This window comes from Schistocerca nitens, chromosome 9 (genome assembly GCF_023898315.1).
Source record: "Schistocerca nitens isolate TAMUIC-IGC-003100 chromosome 9, iqSchNite1.1, whole genome shotgun sequence".
Lineage (NCBI taxonomy): Eukaryota > Metazoa > Arthropoda > Insecta > Orthoptera > Acrididae > Schistocerca > Schistocerca nitens.
In genome coordinates, this window is record NC_064622.1 from 502521927 (window position 1) to 502545288 (window position 23362).

Here is a 23362-nt window from a genome sequence, read left to right on the forward strand (position 1 = left end):
GGAAAGGATACCGCAGCGTTTCCAAAACCAAGCAGCCCGAAGTGGTAGGGCGGAAAGACCGGTTTTCGGAGCCGATGTAAACGCATTGACTGGCTCCGTAAGTGGCAGTGTTCTGCAGAATTGTTTCGACGCGTCGCGTAGGGAGGCGCTGCTGCAGAACACAAGGACCGTTAGGGTTTAACAACCGTTCGGCGTAGAGGTCAAAACCAACAGGGGTCATTTTCAGAAGGAGGGGGAACCGGCGTTCCCCTTAATCGATTTAAAGAAACCAAGCAAAATCCAAGCTTGGTTGCTGGAATTGGATTTACTACAAAAAGACGTGTAATCGGGAAAGCGAACAGACCCTCACTTGTTTTAAAGGACAGCGAAGGTTTCGCTAAGTCTGATAATGAAGTTTATAACAAAATACCACAAGCAGCTAACTTTAAGCGTACAAAACTCGCACGGATTGAAGGGACAACGGCTGAGAAGGTATACATAGGCCAGAGAATGTCGGATGAAGGTTTTGCCTACGGTTTCCAAAATACGAGAAACTTGGCTCCCCCGTCCATCTACTGCATCATCGCCCCCCCCCCCCCCCCGCGTCACCCAAGGCCAAATGGGTTGTTTGCAACGATCTTGGAGGAGGGGGAGGAGAATCTTGACACAGGCGTAGATGGACTCAACTGTAAGACTTGCATTACTGCCATTTGTTTTGGAGTTAACTACACAGCTCAGAAAGGAATAGCATTACTGTGCATCGCAAGTTGCTCGAAAGGAGTGCCGCACGTGATATAAAAACGTCACTTCTTTCTTGTTTCTCAGAAAGGTCCAAGGACATACGCGTACAACTAGCTGTAGTTGATTTATTGTATTATGTAACATATTTTGTATATCGTGTGATGATTTTTTCCTCTCATGTGTGAAGCAGAGCTTAGTCCGCGAGATGCAGAAGATTGTAAATATAGGAGCCTACACTGGAACTTTGTTTCACAGTGTGTAACATGTCGTGTTCACAGCTCTTAAGGAATGCATTTTGGAGACCATGTTTAGCAGACTTTTTTTACATCGACTGACGGTTCCTGTAATGTCCATGAATACTAAACTGTTCCTCCTGGCACACGCTGTGTAATAATTTTTTAGATTATACGCGAAAAATACCCGTGGGTCTAAAGAATAATATACATAGCCTGGACAATTTGTAATACTCTGTCACTGTTTACATTACGTAAAATATCTTGGTAACTATCTGTTACTGTACATTTCTGTTCTGAACTTTTACTATGGTCAATAGTTCACGATATGTCGCATGATGCATAATGGATTTAGTAAAGCGTTAGATGCCATAGTATGTCATTATAAGCGTACTGCTGTACAGTTATTTTATAGCTTTGACTTACGTTCTGTTTCGATGATTTTGACTTTTCACAACTCGTTTTCAAGTGTGGCAACCGAATCTGTTGTAATACATATTCTAGTAAGTAACGTGCGCGAGTTTCTGTACACGAGCAGGACAAGAAATCCGCGAGTAAAAGTTATTTCTAAATTCACTACTGTGTACAGAAAAAGGAATATCACTAACTGAAAGTTGTGTGTGTTTACGAATAGCGGCAAAGGCACCGGAACAGTGCGACAGTTTGCACATCGTAAACATCACGTTGAAGTGTCAAAATACACGAAAAGCGAACTTGACAAGGGAATCATTTACCGAAACGTTTCACTGGCAATAGCAGCAAGTATTATTTAGCAAACAAACGGGGCCATTGTTTTTGCAATCGGAGGCTTCAGCAAGGATTTCTAACGGATAAAATGATATTCTACAGTTTGTCTCAGTTTCCAAAAAAAGAAAGTGTGTCCTCGATTACATGTCTGAACGCTGTTAAACCTACTGTGAATTTGACAGCCTTGCGGCGTCTTGCTCGGAAAAGGGCGCTGTTGAAACTTCCTGGCAGATTAAAACTGTGTGCCCGACCGAGACTCGAACTCGGGACCTTTGCCTTTCGCGGGCCAGTGCTCTACCATCTGAGCTACCGAAGCACGACTCACGCCCGGTCCTCACAGCTTTACTTCTGCCAGTATCTCGTCTCCTACCTTCCCCAGGCTGTGACTAAGCCATGTCTCCGCAGGATCCTTTCTTTCAGGAGTGCTAGTTCTGCAAGGTTCGCAGGAGAGCTTCTGTAAAGTTTGGAAGGTAGAAGACGAGATACTGGCAGAAGTAAAGCTGTGAGGACCGGGCGTGAGTCGTGCTTCGGTAGCTCAGATGGTAGAGCACTTACCCGCGAAAGGCAAAGGTCCCGAGTTCGAGTCTCGGTCGGGCACACAGTTTGATCTGCCAGGAAGTTTCATATCAGCGCACACTCCGCTGCAGAGTGAAAATCTCATTCTGAAGTACGTTGTTGTTGTCGTCGTCGTCGTCTTCAGTCCTGAGACTGCTTTGATGCAGCTCTCCATGTCACTCTATCCTGTGCAAGCTTATTCATCTCTTGGCCTCCCTCTACGATTTTTACCCTTCACGCTGCCCTCCAATACTAAACTGCTGATCCCTTGATGCCTCAAGAACATGTCGCACCAACCGATCCCTTCTTCTAGTAAAGCTATGCCACAAATTCCTCTCCTCCCCAATTCTATTCAGTACCTCCCCATTAGTTACGTGATCTACCCATCTAATCTTCAGCATTCTTCTGTAGCACCACATTTCGAAAGCTTCTATTCTCTTCTTGTCAAAACTATTTATCGTCCATGTTTCGCTTCCATACGTGGCTACACCCCAAACAAATACATCTAGAAAAGACTTCCTGACACTTAAATCTATACTCAGTGTTAAATTTCTCTTCTTCAGAAACGCTTTCCTTGCCATTGCCAGTCTACATTTTATGTCCACTCTACTTCGACCAACATCAGTTATTCTCCTCCCTAAATAGCAATACTCATCCACAACTTTGTCTCTTTCCCTAATCTAATTCCCTCAGCATCACCCGACTTAATTCGACTACATACCATTATCCTCATTTTGCTTTTGTCTATGTTCATCTTATATCCTCCTTTCAAGACACTGTCCATTCCGTTCAACTGCTCTTCCAAGTCCTTTGCTATCTCTGACAGAATTACAATGTCATCGGCGAACCTCAAGTTTTTATTTCTTCTCCATGGATTTTAATATCTACTCCGATTTTTTTTTTTTTTTTGTTTCCTTTACTGCTTGCCCAATATACAGATTGAATAACATCGGGGATGGGCTACAACCCTGTCTCACATCCTTCCCAACCACTGCTTCCTTTTCATGTCCCTCGACTCATAACTGCCATCTGTTTTCTGTAAAAGTTGTGAATAGCCTTTCGCTCCCTGTATTTTACCCCTGCCACCTTCAGAATTTGAAGAGAGTATTCCAGTTAACATTGTCAAAAGCTTTCTCTAAATCTACAAATGTTAGAAACGTAGGTTTGCCTTTCCTTAATCTTTCTTCTAAGATAAGTCGTAAGGTCAGTATTGCCTCACGTGTTCCAATATTTCTACGGAATCCAAGCTGATCTTCCCCGAGGTCGGCTTCTACTAGTTTTTCCATTCGTCTGTAAAGAATTCGTGTTAGTATTTTGCAGCTGTTACTTATTAAACTGATTGTTCGGTAATTCTCACATCTGTCAACACCTGCTTTCTTTGGGATTGGAATTATTATATTCTTCTTGAAGTCTGAGGGTATTTCGCCTGTTTCATACATCTTGCTCACCAGATGGTAGAGTTTTGTCAGGAGTGGCTCTCCCAAGGCCGTCAGTATTCCAATGGAATGTTGTCTACTCCGGGGGCCTTGTTTCAACTCAGGTCTTTCAGTGCTCTGTCAAACTCTTCACGCAGTATCGTATGTCCCATTTCATCTTCATCTACATCCTCTTCCATTTCCATAATATTGTCCTCAAGTACATCGCCCTTGTATAGACCCTCTGTATACTCCTTCCACCTTTCTGCTTTCCCTTCTTTGCTTAGAACTGGGTTTCCATCTGAGCTCTTGATGTTCATGCAAGTGGTTCTCTGTTCTCCAAAGGTCTCTTTAATTTTCCTGTAGGCTGTATCTATCTTACCCCTAGTGAGATAAGCCTCTACATCCTTACAGTTGTCCTCTAGCCATCCCTGCTTAGCAATTTTGCACTTCCTATCGATCTCATTTTTGAGACGTTTGAACTCCTTTTTGCCTGCTTCATTTATTGCATTTTTATATTTTCTCCTTCTATCAAATGAATTCAGTATCTCTTCTGTTACCCAAGGATTTATACTAGCCCTCGTCTATTTACCTACTTGATCCTCTGCTGCCTTCACTACTTCATCCCTCAGAGCTACCCATTCTTCTTCTACTGTATTTCTTTCCCCCATTCCTGTCAATTGTTCCCTTACGCTGTCCCTGAAACTCTGTACAACCTCTGGTTTAATCAGTTTATCCGGGTCCCATCTCCTTGAAGTCCCACCTTTTTGCAGAAGTACGTAACCCGTGGAATAGTGTAGTTGGGCGGGCAGCGGCTACTGCTGGAGCGCTTCCCCCTGCTACTGCTACCGTGTGTACAGATCGGCAACAGCGGACGCAGCTGGTCTACTCACTCGACTTCGCGGCGCTCAGCCTCCTCCTGGCTGATGTCCTCCTCCACCGAGTAGTCCAGGATGGGCTTGACGCCGAAGGAGCGCAGCCGCTCCAGCGTGGGCCGGATGCGGATCTGGTCCTCGCCGGCGACGAAGTGGCCGTAGAAGGTGCCCTTCATGAGCGCGCGGAACAGGCGCTCGCCCAGAACGCTCTTCGCCATCTTCATTAGCTGCAACACACAGACACACACAGCACTGTGAGTCCAGGGGCTGCTCAGGTGGCGCCTCACTAAACGAGAAAGCGACAATTCTGTACACGGGGGGAGGGAGGGAGGGGAGGAATCTGTGAAAAGGAGCAACAAATCTTGCAGCGAGACTTACGCTGCACGATTTGAAAGATGAGATTAAAGCGAATGCAAGAGCCAATGGGTACGTGTATTTACTGATCAGAAGCGTTAGCGTGGAGCTTCCGATGTACACTGGAGCCCCAAAGAAACAGGTAGAGGCATGCATATTCAAATACAGGCAGAATACGGCGCACGGCCGTCAACAAGTGTCGGCGTGCGAACCATTCAACGAAACATCATTGATTTGTCCTTTCGGAGCCGAGGGCCCACTCGTGTACCCTTGATGACAGCACGACACGTAGTTTACGCCTCGACTGCGCCCGTCAACACCGACATTGGACTGTTGATGGCTGGAAACACACTGCCTGGTGGAACGAGTCTCGTTTCAAATTGTATCGTGCGGATGGACGTGGAGACAACCTCATGAATGCCTGAACCCTGCATGTCAGCAGGGTACTGTTCGAGCTAGTGGAGGCACTGTAGTGGTTGGGGGCGTATGCAGTTGGAGTGATATGCGACCCCTGATACGACTCTGACAGGTATCACGTACGTGAGCGTCCTGTTTGATCATCTGCATCCATTCATGTCCACTGTACATTCCGACGGACTTTGGCAATTCCAGCAGGCGAATGCTACTCCCTACACGTCCGCAAATGCTACAGCGGGACTCCAGGAACACTCTTCTGAGTTTAAAGACTTCCGCTGTCCACCAAACTCTCCAGACATGAGCATTATTGAGCATATCTGGGATGCCTTGCTACGTGCTGTTCGGAAGAGACCTCCACCCCCTGGTACTCTTACGGATTTATGGACAGCCCTGCAGGAATCATGGTGTCAGTTCCCTCCAGCACTAACTATGGCATTTGTCGAGTTCACGCCGCATCTTGCTGCGGCGCTTCTGCGTGCTCGCGGGGGTCCTACACGATATTAGGCACGTGTACCAGTTTCTCTGACTCTTCGATGTATATATGTCCTACGATGGCACAGTCAGGTAACTCTTTTTTTCGTTTTGTGGTAAAATAGCCAGCATCATTAATATTTCGCACGCATCTTATTAGTCACTGCATGTACAGAATCTACTTTTCGAAGTACAAGCATTTTTCTACACTGCTGCGTAATTCATCAAGCTAACACGCCCATTATGTTTCCAAATGAATAAAGGCAGCAGTGTCGTACTGAAGTGTTCATTGACCACCCCTGAGTGTTTTTTAAAACATTGACAACTGCTTAATCGTTCTAAAAAACTATTTTCTGCAAAAACACTACTTGAAAAATCGAGTCTCACCTATCACATGCATCTATACAATAAGTAAAGTTTGAAGACTTTATCTAAATGTTGTAGGAGAACAGACTAACGCGATTACGGCCGAAATGTCTGACTGCAGACAGTTCTTATATCCACAACGTCAAAACTTCTTACAAAAGTGAGACGCCATTTAATTTCTAATAGGTTTTGATTGCTAGAAAGGGTTCGAGCGAGTGACGTGTCACTTCCGATATTATAAAACCACAGATTTTCTTTAATAAACGTCGGCGCGGAGCCGTAGAGTCCTCAATGAAAGTCAAGATATGGGTTTAATACTCTCCACCTCGGTGTCCACGTTGTCTTTCATTCGTGAGCACTTCTCCGGCGTTATTTCAGACTTAAGAGTACCAAGTTCGCTCCCTTGAGGAATCTGCGAGTGTCGGGAGCGCTGAAGAGCAAGGGCACAAAATTCCTGCAAGTTAACGTCTGCTGACACAGCCGTTCCACTGCTGTGTGGCATCAACAAGTAGGCCGTGACGCGGACAGGAATAGCTCTCCACTAGCACAGCAGTGGCGGCACGCGATGAGGGGCGTGCACGAGAGAGAGAGAGAGAGAGAGAGAGAGAGATCTGCTGTAACTGTAGTGCGCGCTCTCGCTCTGGGTTTCCCCAGACCGCTCAGCGAAGCTCACTGCGGTTTATTTCTGCGCAACACTGGACTGGGTTACGCGACAAACTGTTGCCTTTGGACACAAATTGACGCTTTAAAGAGTCACAATAATCGCAGCGAAGAACTTTAAGCTTTGCAAGTGGCGTCAGACGATTTTTTTGTCTAATTCAGTGTAGTAATAATGGCGACGCAGGTAGAGAAGAGGCGAAATCCATTTAGCGAAGCGACAGATTTACCAGACGCAATCTGTCAAGTCACCACAGACCTGTGCCTACGACGGCACGCTTGAAATAAAATGGCAATCTAAGAAGTGAATGCAAGATAGCAACAGAAAGATTTCTCCTTCTAAAGCGATCACGAGCGATGTTTTCTGCGATGCAGACGGAATTACTGTTATTGATATTTCATCGGTTAAAACGACACAAAATACGCGAGACGCTGCCGGCACTGGAAACGGAAGAAGTTGTTTTTAGTCATGAACTCAAATACGGTTTGTCAATGAGGAACACACCAGATAATATAGGGCACGCATTTCACACGTTGTGCCGTCAGCTGTCGACTGTGCAAAGACTGGGTTATGCAGCTTTCCAAGCTAGTCTACCCTGTAGCCTGTTTACCGTAGTCACGCCTTCGTCTGTGCCCTTTACACACTTGCCTTCTTGCTGCCTCAGGACAAGCCCTATATTTTGACAGATAATAGTGATTAGTAACTGAGCCAGTCATTCCTGCACACGTACGCACCATTATGAAACATATAGCTGAGTTTGCTATTTTACCTGAAGGAACGCGCGCAATAAAAATAGCTGACATCCGAATGAAATACCGACTACACTATTTCAGTGAGAAACAACCTTCATCTGTTCCATTGCGCTTCCACTAAAGCAGCCTCGAGATCTAGTTGCCACCTCTGCAAAGGGGACTGTGCAAAACTGGTGGACGTTTTAGAAATTGTGTGTTCTGCTCTGACGCGAGAACACACATAACAGGCCCCTGCTACTTGTGGTGTTGCAATATCTGAAACTGTTCCAACGCCTGTTATGCCGCCGTCACGAAATATTTTAAGTTGAGCCTTTTGTTTGGATAAACGATAAATAATTTTTTATATTAAGTGTGCTTTACAAAATGTTTTGTGGTTTTACTGTTTGTTTCACGTTCGACGTGAAGTTCTGGCGGATCTTATGGTGCAGTTTACAAACGTTGAGATGCCGGACTGTGTTATTCCCACCAGACAACCAATCTCTCAAAAGAATATGCTTTGACCTGTCAACACGCCGCTGACAATTGTTCGGAGGAAGAAAAGAGAGGTATGTTCCATGTCGTAATAATTTTTTGTCAGTTCAACAACACGCAAGTTTTCTTGCAGAACTTTGTAAATTAATGTAACTTAATTACGTGGCAACAATATTTAAGTATATTGCAATCATTGTAAAGTGTTGATTATTAATTTGTTGTTGCACGATGAGTTATTACTGAAGCCCTTTTTACCTGTAATTATTGAAATTTATCTATTTCAGAGGTAATTGTGAAACCATTGATGTATCTCAACCATAACGAAAATTGAGATTCGGCAAGTAAATGTTGTTGTGCTGTGTCAGATTTACGACGACAGGATTTCATGAAGTAGGGGGTGACTGCAAAAAATGGTTCAAATGGCTCTGAGCACTATGGGACTTAACTTCTGTGGTCATCAGTGCCCTAGAACTTAGAACTACTTAAACCTAACTAACCTAAGGACATCATATACATCCATGCCCGAGGCAGGATTCGAACCTGCGACCGTAGCAGTCCCGCGGTTCCGGACTGCGCGCCTAGAACCACTACACCACCGCGGCTGGCAGGGGTGACTGCAGCACAGTGGACATATTTTCTGCTTTAGAATATTTTGTGTAGAAATTTGATAATATCTGTGGATTACTTTACGGCATATAGGAAGCCCATACCATCTATTATCTATATTAATGTTTTGTTTTGATAAAAGCTTTACAAACAGAATAACTGACAGCAAAATGACGCGAAAATACCTACACTACCCCAGTCATTGGCGTGAGGCACAGTGAAAAGAGAGAGAGAGAGAGAGAGAGAGAGAGAGAGAGAGAGAGAGAGAGAGAGAGAGAGAGAGAGAGAGAGAGAGGCCGCACATAGCCTGGAAACATTTATTTTTCTTAATATAAATTAGCCTGGAAACATTTATTTTTCTTAATATAAATTATGTGATACATTCAATTTGTAAATAATAAAATCATTGGACAACGTAAGTATCCCTATCAGTAGGAAATACAAACATTGCTACAGTTATTTTAGTGCGGCCAATTGTGGAAGGTTTTGGTAGTCTACAAATGACATCTTTGAAGTTAATGTCATGTGGTTCTTCATCTGCAGCAAGCGTAAAAGTCTGTCCAACTTACATGACCTCTACAGATAAGTCACAACAATTATAGTGCTTTCGTTTTTATTATTGGAACTGATATCACTACGAAATAGCGGAGCCTAATTTCCTTTTCTCTTGGAGCTCGGTTTCCATGTGAAATTCTTCTTCGTTGTCAGGACTGTCTTCACCGCCACGCGTCTGAAGAGGAGCAGAGCCTTCACGAGCCGCTCTCTGGCTGGAGTCGCCCTCTCACTTTTAGGACTGGGCTTATTGGTTGGTTGATGTCGCATTTTCGCCATTTTTTCCTCCCTATTTTCACTTTCTAGAGGCTGCTGTTTCTCTGGGGTACAAATAAGAATTCTTGTTCTTCCTCTTTCTCTTCTGTGCTGAGCTGTTGTCTTACAGGCGGTTGCTTTTGAAGGTCTTTAATTTCCTTCGGTGATACGAAGTGTCTTAACTATTTAAGCAGCTGCCAAATGCAGTCAGACTTGCAAATGGAGCAGTGCTTGCGCTGTTGATGTGTCATATCTGCCCTGTTGGTACCATTATCAGTACGTTTCGGACTACAACTTTTTACCATTATATTTGCAAGACAACTAACCTTTCAAGAGTTTGTGTAGGGACGTTGTATTGTTTTGCTGCTGCCAGAACTTTCATGAATTTTATTGTCCACAGCTTTCTTCACTTTTTCTGCAGTTGTTACATCAAAAGTAGTAGTTCTCTCTCTGTATCGAAACATTTTTGTTTTCTGCGTATATGCTCACTGTGGCCCATAAAAAAAAAAGAAAAATCTGCTCTGCCCCATACCACATGAGCACATTTGAACACATTTATTCAGTCACAACAGAAGTTAGAATTCTGTATTTTCTAGCCTGTGCTATGGAGAGAGAATGCCCACGATAACGGCTTTATATTTTGTCAATATTTGGTTTCTACAGCACTTTAGTACCAATCATTTCTACAGACGTCGCAAAACTGGCAGCTGGAGATCGTAACACAACAGTCACACCTTCAATACTCTAACGTCATTAAGCCATCTAGGTTTCACAGAGACTGTAGGCGACATGTGCGGAACTCTGTTGTCATCCTGACAGTCACATATTTTATATAATCAACTGCTTAGTGTACCCCACTGTTCACGGTGGCCCAGTCTCCCCTAATATTTCAATGAGCTGAGAGTACGTATGAACAATGTATTAAAGGAAACAAGAAGTTAATCATCACTAACTGACCTGGAAAGAAAGACATCTAAAGGCTAAAACGCTGTTCGTCCTTCAATGAAATAACCAATTTGAAATTCAGAAACCATTTCAAATCGCTGCGCTTCCAGGTTCAGTCATTGTGTATTGCTGGATGTCATATCAAAGCAATTAACGATTTCAAGAATGAAACTTCCTGGCAGATTAAAACTGTGTGACGGACCGAGACTCGAACTCGGGACCTTTGCCTTTCGCGGGCAAGTGCTCTACCATCTGAGCTACCCAAGCACGACTCACGCCTCGTCCTCAAAGCTTTACTTCTGCCAGTACCTTGTCTCCTAGCTTCCAAACTTTACAGAAGCTCTCCTGCGAACCTCGCAGAACCAGCACTCCTGAAAGAAAGGATATTGCGGAGACATGGCTTAACCACAGCCTGGGGGATGTTTCCAGAATGAGATTTTCACTCTGCAGTGGAGTGTGCGCTGATATGAACGGGGTGTGAGTCGTGCTTAGGTAGCTCAGATGGTACAGCACTTGCCCGCGAAAGGCAAATGTCCAGACTTCGAGTCTCGGTCAGTCACACAATCTGCCAGGAAGTTTCATATCAACGCACACTCCGCTCCAGTGTCAAAATCTCATTCTGGGAACTTCATGAATGTTCCGCTACTTTGATGTTAGCAGAAAAAGGAGATATTGAGCGCCGTATTCTTTAAATATATATGAAGTATGAATATGCAACCTTTATACACTCCTGGAAATGGAAAAAAGAACACATTGACACCGGTGTGTCAGACCCACCATACTTGCTCCGGACACTGCGAGAGGGCTGTACAAGCAATGATCACACGCACGGCACAGCGGACACACCAGGAACCGCGGTGTTGGCCGTCGAATGGCGCTAGCTGCGCAGCATTTGTGCACCGCCGCCGTCAGTGTCAGCCAGTTTGCCGTGGCATACGGAGCTCCATCGCAGTCTTTAACACTGGTAGCATGCCGCGACAGCGTGGACGTGAACCGTATGTGCAGTTGACGGACTTTGAGCGAGGGCGTCTAGTGGGCATGCGGGAGGCCGGGTGGACGTACCGCCGAATTGCTCAACACGTGGGGCGTGAGGTCTCCACAGTACATCGATGTTGTCGCCAGTGGTCGGCGGAAGGTGCACGTGCCCGTCGACCTGTGACCGGACCGCAGCGACGCACGGATGCACGCCAAGACCGTAGGATCCTACGCAGTGCCGTAGGGGACCGCACCGCCACTTCCCAGCAAATTAGGGACACTGTTGCTCCTGGGGTATCGGCGAGGACCATTCGCAACCGTCTCCATGAAGCTGGGCTACGGTCCCGCACACCGGTAGGCCGTCTTCCGCTCACGCCCCAACATCGTGCAGCCCGCCTCCAGTGGTGTCGCGACAGGCGTGAATGGAGGGACGAATGGAGACGTGTCGTCTTCAGCGATGAGAGTCGCTTCTGCCTTGGTGCCAATGATGGTCGTATGCGTGTTTGGCGCCGTGCAGGTGAGCGCCACAATCAGGACTGCATACGACCGAGGCACACAGGGCCAACACCCGGCATCATGGTGTGGGGAGCGATCTCCTACACTGGCCGTACACCACTGGTGATCGTCGAGGGGACACTGAATAGTGCACGGTACATCCAAACCGTCATCGAACCCATCGTTCTACCATTCCTAGACCGGCAAGGGAACTTGCTGTTCCAACAGGACAATGCACGTCCGCATGTATCCCGTGCCACCCAACGTGCTCTAGAAGGTGTTAGTCAACTACCCTGGCCAGCAAGATCTCCGGATCTGTCCCCCATTGAGCATGTTTGGGACTGGATGAAGCGTCGTCTCACGCGGTCTGCACGTCCAGCACGAACGCTGGTCCAACTGAGGCGCCAGGTGGAAATGGCATGGCAAGCCGTTCCACAGGACTACATCCAGCATCTCTACGATCGTCTCCATGGGAGAATAGCAGCCTGCATTGCTGCGAAAGGTGGATATACACTGTACTAGTGCCGACATTGTGCATGCTCTGTTGCCTGTGTCTATGTGCCTGTGGTTCTGTCAGTGTGATCATGTGATGTATCTGACCCCAGGAATGTGTCAATAAAGTTTCCCCTTCCTGGGACAATGAATTCACGGTGTTCTTATTTCAATTTCCAGGAGTGTAGATCTTCGAAATTTTCTTCATGAATCTGCATAGCAGATAATTTATGCACAAGAGACAGCACTAAACGTGCCGTCTCACAGAACAGCACCGTAGAGTTGAACACGGTGTCTCAGGAGGAATGGCCAATATTGAGCCATATGATAGGAAAGATCACTCTAAGCAAAATGTGCAGTAAATGTGGGTTCCAAAATGCGTAACTTACGACCTATGGGCTCTCGCTCATCTTCGCTATTGCGCAACACATCTGTTCCATGGGAAAAGTGCTCATAGCTCTTAAACGTATGCTCTTTAGAGCCCATGTTTAGTGGACAATTTTTTCTTGTTCGGTGCATACTACCTCCTTCCGAAGTATGGAAACAAAAAAGCTTGCAGTACAAAAGATTTGTTTCACAGTACTGAAGATAAAATGGTGCTAACAGCTCTTGAAGCATGATTTTTAGCGCCTATGTCCACTTGTATGAATATCAAGAGCTCAGGTGGAAACCCAGTTCTAAGCAAAGAAGGGAAAGCAGAAGGATGGAAGGAGTATATAGAGGGTCTATACAAGGGAGATGTACTTGAGGACAATATTATGGAAATGGAAGAGGATGTATGTGAAGATGAAATGGGAGATATGACACTGCGTGAAGAGTTTGGCAGAGAATGAAAGATCAAAGTCGAAACAAGGCCCCGGGAGTAGACAATCCATTAGAACTACTGGTGGCCTTGGGATAGCCAGTCCTGACAAAACTCTACCATCTGGTGAGCAAGATGTATGAGACAGGCGAAATACCCTCAGAATTCAAGAAGAATGTAATAATTCCAGTCCCAAAGAGAGAACTATCAAAGAGAGACCTATCAGTTTAATAAGTGACAGCTGCAAAATACTAACGCGAATTCTTTACAGACGAATGGAAAAACTGGTAGAACCCGACCTCGGGGAAGATCAATTTGGATTCCGTAGAAATGTTGGAACACGTGAGGCAATACTGACCTTACGACTTATCTTAGAAGAAAGATTAAGGAAAGGCAAACGTACGTATCTAGCATTTGTAGACTTAGAGAAAGCTTTTGACAATGTTGACTGGAATATTCTCTTTCAAATTCTGAAGGTGGCAGGGGTAAAAGACAGGGTGCGAAAGGCTATTTACAATTTGTACAGAAACCAGATGGTAGTTATAGGAGTCGAGGGGCATAAAAGGGAAGCAGTGGTTGGGAAGGGAGTGAGACAGGGTTGTAGCCTGTCCCCGATGTTATTCAATCTATATATTGAGCAAGCAGTAAAAAAAAATTCGGAGTAGATATTAAAATCCATGGAGAAGAAATAAAAATTTGAGGTTCGCCGATGACATTGTAATTCTGTCAGAGACAGCAATGGACTTGGAAGAGCAGTTGAACGGATTGGACAGTGTTTTGAAAGGCGGACATAAGACGAGGATAATGGAATGTAGTCGAATCAAATCGGGTGATGTTGAGGGAATTAGATTAGGAAATGAGACACTTAAAAAAAAAAAAAGTTCAAATGTGGGTGAAATCTTATGGGGCTTAACTGCTAAGGTCATCAGTCCCTAAGCTTACAAACTACTTAACCTAAATTATCCTAAAGACAAACACACACACCCATGCCCGAGGGAGAACTCGAACCTCCGCCGGGATCAACCGCACAGTCCACGACTGCAGCGCCTTAGACCGCTCGGCTAATCCTGCGCGGCGAAACACTTAAAGTAGTAAAGGAGTTTTGCTATTTGGGGAGCAAAATAACTGATGATGGTCGAAGTACAGAGGATATAAAATGTAGACTGGCAATGGCAAGGAAAGCGTTTCTGAAGAAGAAAAATTTGTTAACATCGAGTATAGATTTAAGTGACAGGAAGTCGTTGCTGGAAGTATTTGTGTGGAGTGTAGCCATGTATGGAAATGAAGCATGGACTACAAGTTTAGACAAAAAGAGAATAGAAGCTTTCGAAATGTGGTGCTACAGAAGAATGCTGAAGATTAGATGGGTATATCACGTAACTAATGAGGAGGTATTGAATAGGATTGGGGAGAAGAGGAATTTGTGGCACAACCTGACAAAAAGAAGGGACCGGTTAGTAGGACATGTTCTGAGGCATCAAGGGATCACAAATTTAGCATTGGAGGGCAGCGTGGAGGGTAAAAATCGTAGAGGGAGACCAAGAGATGAATACACAAGAGATGAATACAGAAGGATGTAGGTTGCAGTAGGTACTGGGAGATGATGAAGCTTGCACAGGATAGGGTAGCATGGAGAGCTGCATCAAACCAGTCTCAGGACTGAAGACCTGAACAACATGTTTACGAGGAGATCTTTCATTCGGATGACCGTTCCAGTCGTATCTCTCAGTACTCCCCAATCTTCCAGAACACACTGCACAGTGCAGCAGCCCAGCAGAACTGGAGACAGTGACGTCCCGTCTGTATCGAAACAGAGAAGGGAACTGCAATGATAACTCGTCTGCGAGACGGTCGGGGACCCGCGACGCGCGCGTCCTGCGCTACGGCAGTAACGTGGCGCCGCGGGGGCTCTCCACGGGAGCGCGCAGTGGCGGGATGTGGAGAGGCGGGGGCTCGCCGACCTTGAGGCCTCGAGCCAGCGCCAGAGCGTGACGCAAGCCGGGCGTCCGCCCAGCGCCCGCCGCCGACCGCCGCGCCGTGGCCGCTCCGGCGTAACGCAGGCCCAGCCGCCTCCTGCTACTGCTGCTGACTCACCGCCACCGCCACACACGTCTCTCTGTCCACAAAGCAGTTTGCCTGCAAAACACTCGTGCGTCCCAACTTCCAACATTTTCGAGTGTGTTAGGCCAACACCGGCTCAAAGGAAGGCCTCGGCGCTTGTTCGTGACGTCACGTCAGCTAGGCACGGCGAACGCCAGGTCTGTTGCAGGCGTACTCATAATGGTGGTGCCTCCGTCTCTGACACAGGAAAATATGAAACTATTCGCGGTAGTTGACCAACACACATTGTTCTGAGAGATTTCTGCAATTAATTAAGTGTCCAATTCATTACACTTCTTAACAATTAGTGTACTCCTGAACTTAAATTTTCACCTGTTTTAGGGATTGACACACAAAAACAACTTCATGGTCCAGCAGCAACAGAATTCGTGCTTCTTTACCTTATTCGTAAATCTGAGGAAGTTACGTTTGTATCTTTAGGTATCTTGGTTAGCTATGGGGTGAGGAGCACTGAATGTTAATGAAATATCTTGCGATTGTACATGTTGGGGGAGGGGGTGGGGGACAGAACAAGAGGCAAAAGAGTGATACTGGTTTTATCAAATAAAAATTTTTTATCTTATAAAGTTTCTCCTTTCAGTTGCAAGAGAGGAATATTTATCTTTTCTAATGTGCACGTTTAACAAAGTTTAAGCTCAGCAGTATTTTCGATGTATGAAGCTATTTTGTTTCCTGTTTAGAATTCCTTTCGTTCAAAACGACTAATCTAATGACTGGCAACAGTTGGACATTTACACATGTAAATTAGTTCACATTTCCAGTGACGATGTCAAACGAAAATAAATAAATAAATAAATAAATAAATAAGGGGGTTGGGGTAAGTTTCGATAGCAAAATGGATCAAGTAAATAGAATTAAAAATGGCTCTGAGCACTATGGGACTCAACTTCTGAGGTCATTAGTCCCCTAGAACTTAGAACTAGTTAAACCTAACTAACCTAAGGACATCACAAACATCCATGCCCGAGGCAGGATTCGAACCTGCGACGGTAGCAGTCCTGCGGTTCCAGACTGCAGCGCCTTTAACCGCACGGCCACTTTGGCCGGCAGTAAATAGAATTACTTGAATGTAAAATTTCCGAAGCTTGCAATGGGGCAAAGCATCTTCTCATATTGATCTACGTTTGTTTCGACAGGATTCAGCAATACAGAACTAAGATCGTCATTTGTAGCTTTACGATAGTAAGAAAATGTTTCATCTAAATACAACTGCAGAATCCAAAACAATACCAAACATTTTGTCCAAAAATAAGAGGTTTATAGTGATAAGCACGCCCAGGCGTTTCTGACTGCAACAGACCTGGCGTTCGCCGTGCCTAGCTGACGTGACGTCACCGACAAGCGCCGAGGCCTTCCTTTGAGTCGGTGTTGGTTAGACCCATACCAAACAGCACTCCCACGGGATACTAAGCTAACCTTAGCACTGGCTTATCCAGTTTAACACGAACTCAGTATCACGCTTCAACTCGGCGTTGTTCACGTTCACAAATCTTTGCCATAAGCGAAATAAGCAATAAGTGAAAAAGACAGCAACACGGATGCACGACTGAAACATAAACCATTAGGTTAGTAGTCCTGTACTCATTGAACCATCAAACCTGACAAACACTGCCACATAATATAAGCACTCAGTTGTCTGCCTGATGGGAAACTCATTACGTTTAGAACTCATCTAAGTCTGTAAAATCAAGCCGAAAGGTTCTCAGTTAAGAATAAAGAAAACTCTGCAAAACTTCCGAAACCGTCACGTGAAGACTAATTCCTTTTTTACCCGGTCTGCTAGAATGGCCGCCTGCGTGTAAAGAGCACCGTACCCTGACCGCAGACCCATCTGTCGGTGCCTCGGGCAGTGCTGCGTCCACAGATATATATGGACGCGCACGCCCCTGTATCTGTTGCGTTAAGGTTTGAAACCAACATCTAATGTGACGGAGAGCAAAAAGCTGAGTTTCTGTCATAGCGTACTGCGCCATGCGGAGTTTTTCTAAATGATGATTGAAATGAAGCATTGATCGTAACAACTTAATGACCCTTTGCATCACTATTACGCAAGCAGGATCATAGCTAAAATATTTTTCGAAATTTCGAATATTAATGCCACGGTTATCGTTCTGACGTTTGGCCAGCTGACAAGTGGCATACTAACAGCTCTTCAGAGAATACCTGTTTCTGTTGCACTACCAATCGTTTAGGTAGCTTTAGTATAATTAGACCCAATAAGCATATATGAGATTGCCAGGAAGAATTTTCGGCTTTTCTCTCTCTTTAGGTGCTAAGAGCGAAGGAAAATAAAAGATTTCCTGGTACATCATCTGGCTTCAGTTTTCCTGCCGCTACTGTAGACCTCAGTGTCGAAACAGAGTGACGAAACGTGTTTGCTGCATAGCTTTGTGTAGTCGTTGGACCCAAAGTTCTCCCTTCTCAAAGCTAGGCTCCAAACAGTCCTACGTACGTAATCTGAGAGACTGACATTAAATAATATAAGTTTCGATGTTGAACAGAAAGAGAGACGAAGATCTTTCAATTAACATGACAAGTTCCAGCACCATTTTTTATGAATGTATATCTAATAACCGTTATCATTCAATTCGTAATAGAGATTTGGTTTCAAAATAATGTCAATCCGTCACAATGACGAAGAGCCGCAAGAAGGAAGAAAAAGAGAGGAAATAACTACATAATTACTTCTGTCTTCTCAAAAGAACGAAGTTCTACAAGAGCCCGCCCTTAGCTTTCTGGGAATGAATGGAACACGAGTAGAAAGAAGTTTACAAGAAGGAAGTGTGAGGGGGCGGACTTGCCTACATCAAACAAATGGAGAACCGCAGCTGTGCATCGCAGGTCTACCGTAAATAAATAGATAAGGATAAATAAAAATCTAAAGTCGAAACCAACTACTCTAAGTGTGGGCGCCTTTGGTATCTGCGTGTAAAACAGCTATCAACAGGATGACAGTGTGTGTATGATGTGAATGAGCTATAGATTGTGGGGAGTGCAGAATTTTAAATACCCTTGTATGTTGCGCAGAAACGGAGGACTGGCGGCATCTGATAGCACCCGAACGTAACGCATTCCGCCCGAGATCACTCCTATTCCAGAAATTAATTTTCTAGCTTCCGTGTCTCCTTTATCGTGTTTGTTTTGTTTTCGTTGCACAAGATCCTGATATTTTATCCTACTGGTGTTCTCCCGCCAACGACACGAAATATCTCAAAGCAAAAGCGTCTTTACGTTTCACAGAGTAAAAGCCTACTGCATGAATAAATGAGGCCGTAAACAAGAAAACGTGTTTTAACGGCGATAATTTGAACAGTAAAAAGTCAGAATTATTTGACGAGGACAATTTTCGACGTTATTTGGCACAAGATACAAAGTGGCCAATAAAATGGCGGTATTTACTACGTTCTACATATTGTTTGATGTTTCCAGAATGAGATTTTCACTCTACAGCGGAGTGTGCGCTGATATGAAACTTCCTAGCAGATTAAAACTGTGTGCCGGACCGAGACTCGAACTCGGGACCTTTGCATTTCGCGGGCAAGTGCTCTATCAACTGAGCTACCCAAGCACGACTCACGCCCCGTCCTCACAGTTTTACTTCTGCCAGTACCTCGTCTGCAACCTTGGGTAGTTCAGTTGGTAGAGCACTTGCCCGCGAAAGGCAAAGGTCCCGAGTTCGAGTCTCGGTCCGGCACACAGTTTTAATCTGCTAGGAAGTTTCATTGTTTGATTGTTTGCAAGCATTTATTTTCTCCAGCAAATCAATGTATATGTGCTGAAATGTCTGGATGACACTTCACCTATTCCTTCAGTTCTCAGGAGTGTAGAGAATTTACCATACGACCTGGGACAAGGAGCTACGCTATGAATTCTGCTTTGGTCGTTAGTTAATTTATCATCATTGCTTGTTCCTACATTTTGTTAATGTGTTTTCGATTTTTTCGTACAGAGTATAATCCCTCATAACTTTGAACGGACTGCACAGCAGACACCTCTCACAACACACGCAATTTTAGCGCTTACGTGTACACGACAAAGACCACTCTAGACAGTCGAGAGTGAGTACAGGAATAGAACGCCAGGGGCGTTGCGGTAGACACTCTTGTCTCTACAGAGGCGGTTTGGGTTGCTTTGCTTTGTTTGCTTCCTCGGCTGGGAGAGCAGAGAGCAGCAGTGGTGGGCAGCAGAGCACGCCGCGCCAATGCCGGGCCTGGCGGCCGGCCAGCCACGCCCCCTGCGTGACACACTGGCTACGCAGCGCTAGGCTCGGCTAGGCTAGGCTGGAGTAGGCTCCGCTCTGCGGCCTTCACGCCAGATCAATGAACCGGCCGGCAGCAGCGCGGCGGCACTGCAGTACTCGACGCGCCGGCGCCACGTCCCAGTCTGGCCCTCTTTTCACACTGCCTGTCTCAGCCAAATATTCGGCCATGCCGTTGCACCAACGTTTAAGTAGGGTTCTTGCAAGATGCTCCTTTATGCCGGCCCTCAGACGGGACGTGTTCGACACGAAGAAGCACGCCGAACATCGTTTTCAGCGCTAATAAGTTGCTACACAGCGAGGGAGGTGCTCCTCATCGAGATTTCGGATAGCAGCCCCCTTCGGCGGCAAGTGCGGGCCACACACTGCTGCTGAGCCGAAAACCCTGAGATCACTGCCCACCACGAGACTAACTGGCGTCTGGTGGTGTTCCAGATACATGGCGTCGTGAGGAAGGTGGGCCCCATATACAGGCAATACAAAAATTCTCTCACAAAATTTCGTCCTGCGCTTATTTCGGGCAGTAAATGGACGTTAAAGACTGGTAACTTTGTAAACTACCTCTGTCAGCAAATCGAATAGTGCAGTGCAATTGGTGCAGTGGATAGCGTTTCAGCTTAGCATATAGAAGGTCGAGGGTTCCGATTCTGTGTAGTGGATTTTTTATTTGCTTGAAGTATTATTCGTCGTACGTTGTCTGGCGTCTTAATCGTCATAGAGCGATTACAGTGGGTCTTCTGCAAAACATTTGTAGTTACGTATTACGGACAGAGAAATGGCAGTACAATCTTTTTCACTGATCACATTTTAAAGAAACTTTTGCATGTCGTGGACACGAACTGTTTCGCACCACTGCATCTACTAGATTCTAAACATGTTTTCGGTGTACCCTCCCCTAGTGCTCCCATGGAAATTATTTGCAAAGCACGTTGCTAGCCCTAGTGGTGGCGTACGGCCATATCGGATTGTAGCGACCCTAAACGTGACAAGAATAATTGTTGGTATTGATCTATGGGACCATTGGGGAAGGGTACACACCAAACAGGTTTGGCATCTAGTAGATGAAGTGGTGCGAAACAATTCGCGTCCACGATATGCAAAAGGCTTCTTTAAAAGCTGACCGATGAAAACGATTGTACTTCCATTTCTGTGTTCGTAGTACGTAACTGCAAAAGAAATGGTTCAAATGGCTTTGAGCACTGTGGGACTTAACATCTGAGGTCACCAGTTCCGTAGAACTAAGAACTACTTAAACCTAACTAACCTAAGGACATCACACACATCCATGCCTGAGGCAGGATTCGAACCTGCGACCGTAGCGGTCGCGCGGTTCCAGACTGCAGCGCCTAGAACCGCTCGGCCACTCCAGCCGGCATGTAACTGCAAATGTTTTGTAGAAGACCCACTGTAATCATACAACGAAGGCTTTCACGACCGGATGGTAGTGTTGTCGATAATTCTTCCGGGTTATAAGGCCGTGGTCCATGGAATTCTTCAATTCCTAACGTTTCGTCCAATACTACGATGGACATCTTCAGAGATATGGCTGGTCCAGTCGGCAGGACTCAGCAGGACCAGCCATACCTCTGAAAATGTCCATCGTAGCATTGGACGAAACGTTAGGAATGGAAGAATTCCATGGATCACGGCCTTATAACCCGGAAGAATCATCAACAACCCACTGTAATCGCTGCATTACGATTAACAAGACAGATACCGTACCACGCAGACTACTTTTAGAAAATAACAGATGATCCACAACCCAGACTCGAGCCCTCAACCTCCAGCATACTAATCCAAAACGCTATCGCCGGCGGGTGTGGCCGAGCGGTTCTAGGCGCTTCAGTCTGGAACCGCACGACCGCTACGGTCGCAGGTTCGAATCCTACCTCGGGCATGGATGTGTGTGATGTCCTTACATTAGTTTGGTTTAAGTAGTTCTTAGTTCTAGGGGACTGATGACAGATGTTAAGTCCCATAGGGCTCAGAGCCATTTTTTTTAACCAAAACGCTATCCAGTGCAGCAAATGCACAGCACTACTCGGTTTGCTGACATAGTTACCGTACACGAGATTACAGTCTTGCCAGGTTGCCAATCTTTGACGTCCATTTACTGCTCGAAATGTGCGCAGGACGAAGTTTTGTGAGAGACAGTTTTCTATTGCCAGCATGTGAGGAACCGCGCCGCGAAGTCCGAGTGCGCGAATTTTTCCTCACCCTGTGTAAGCGGGGTAGAGAGGAGACGCGGAATGACTACTGCGACGATAGGAGCCGCAGACGGGGAGAAACCCAGTGCCGTAAGCTGCTTTACAAAGAGCACATCGATGTGCCGGGTGCGGCGACTGTGAACCAGCACCTCGAGCTGCTGTCGTGAGCTCCTAGTTGTGGTAAGTGGTCGGAGGACGGCGACACCACGGGTAGCCGACTAGCGCTCTGACGTCACAGCCCTGTCGGACAACGTGGTGGTCGGATCCTCGCCCGCTCTATGCGTGGCCATGTGTGGGAGGCCTGGCCACAGACTAAGATGCTGGTTAAGGCACAAGTGTTCCAGAGAAAATACACTGGTGTCAAAATTAAAGCAGCGAAGTCTGATGGTTGCGTTTATTTTAACACAAAACAGCACAAACAAGTAATAGTAAAGTAGAAACAATGTGAAGAACACAGAACCCGAACGGAAACATGCAGGAGGGTAGACAAAAAATATCTGGTTTTTTTTTTGCAACTTAACGGATTTACACACACACACACACACACACACGCACGCACACACACACACATATTCCGACAACTGGTTAAGGTGTTCAGTACGGAGCGTGACCAACTCCGGCAGCAATACACGCTTCACAACGAGGGGGCATGCTGTGAATGATTTAATCAATCTCCTCTTGAGGCAATAACGCCGATCCTTCCTGTGGAGCTGGTCGCAAGTTTTGAAGACTGGTTGGTTGATGCTGACGTGATGCACCCCGTGTCCCTAGAGCATCCCAGATGTACTCTATGGGCCGGCCGGAGTGGCCGTGAGGTTCTAGCCGCTACAGTCTGGAGCCGAGCGACTGATGACCTCAGAAGTTAAGTCGCATAGTCCTCAGAGCCATTCCATTTGAACCAATTCGATTTTTTTTTTTTTTTGGTACTCTATGGGATTCAAGTCGAGAGAGCAAGCAGGCGACGCGTACAGTATCTGCCGTTTCCAAGAAATTATGAACCACATGTGGTCTAAGAGGTCGTGCATTATCCTCGAGCAATATGACGTCTGAACACTCAGCACCTCACAACAACCGCATATCAGGTCCAAAGATCTCGTCACGATACCTGACAGCAGTTAAACCTTGCCGATTTAACCGTACGATTTCATGACGAGGTGTTTGAGTGGTCAACATAATCCCTGCCCGCATCATTAGGGATGCTCCTCGATATCTGTGTCTTTCCACAATGTTTGGGTCCCGAAATTATGTTCCACGTTCCCTCCAGATGCGGATCCTTCGAGACTCACTCTCCAAATAGGGACTCATTTGTGGACTCAATATCGGACCGTCCAGGTTAATGACACCATTCTAGACGTTCCCTTTTGTGAAGACGCGTCAGAGGTAGGCATACAGCAGGACTCCGACAATAAACATAACTCTCATGAAGCCTTCAGCACACAGTTTGCCTCGATACAACACGTCCACTGGATACTGCGACCTCACATGGCAGTTGCCTAGCTGTGTGCTAAGGCGGTACTGTCCTGCCCTTACAGCCAAATCCTCTCTTCTGAAGTCACACGTGGTCGAGCCTACCCTAGTCTCCGGGATACAGTTTCTCGCTCTATAAAATGTCGCCACACC

General features: G+C 45.9%; 1 protein-coding gene across 2 annotated transcripts in view; it reads right to left on the reverse strand.

The window, feature by feature from the left end:
* Positions 1-23362, reverse strand: part of LOC126203670 (proline dehydrogenase 1, mitochondrial-like) — a 297265-nt gene that overhangs the window by 126916 nt on the left and 146987 nt on the right. For both annotated transcript variants that reach the window (XM_049938035.1, XM_049938034.1), the window contains exon 2: positions 4564-4772. In XM_049938035.1, coding sequence (XP_049793992.1) covers positions 4564-4772 — 209 coding nt within the window. The remainder of the gene's footprint in view (positions 1-4563; positions 4773-23362) is intronic.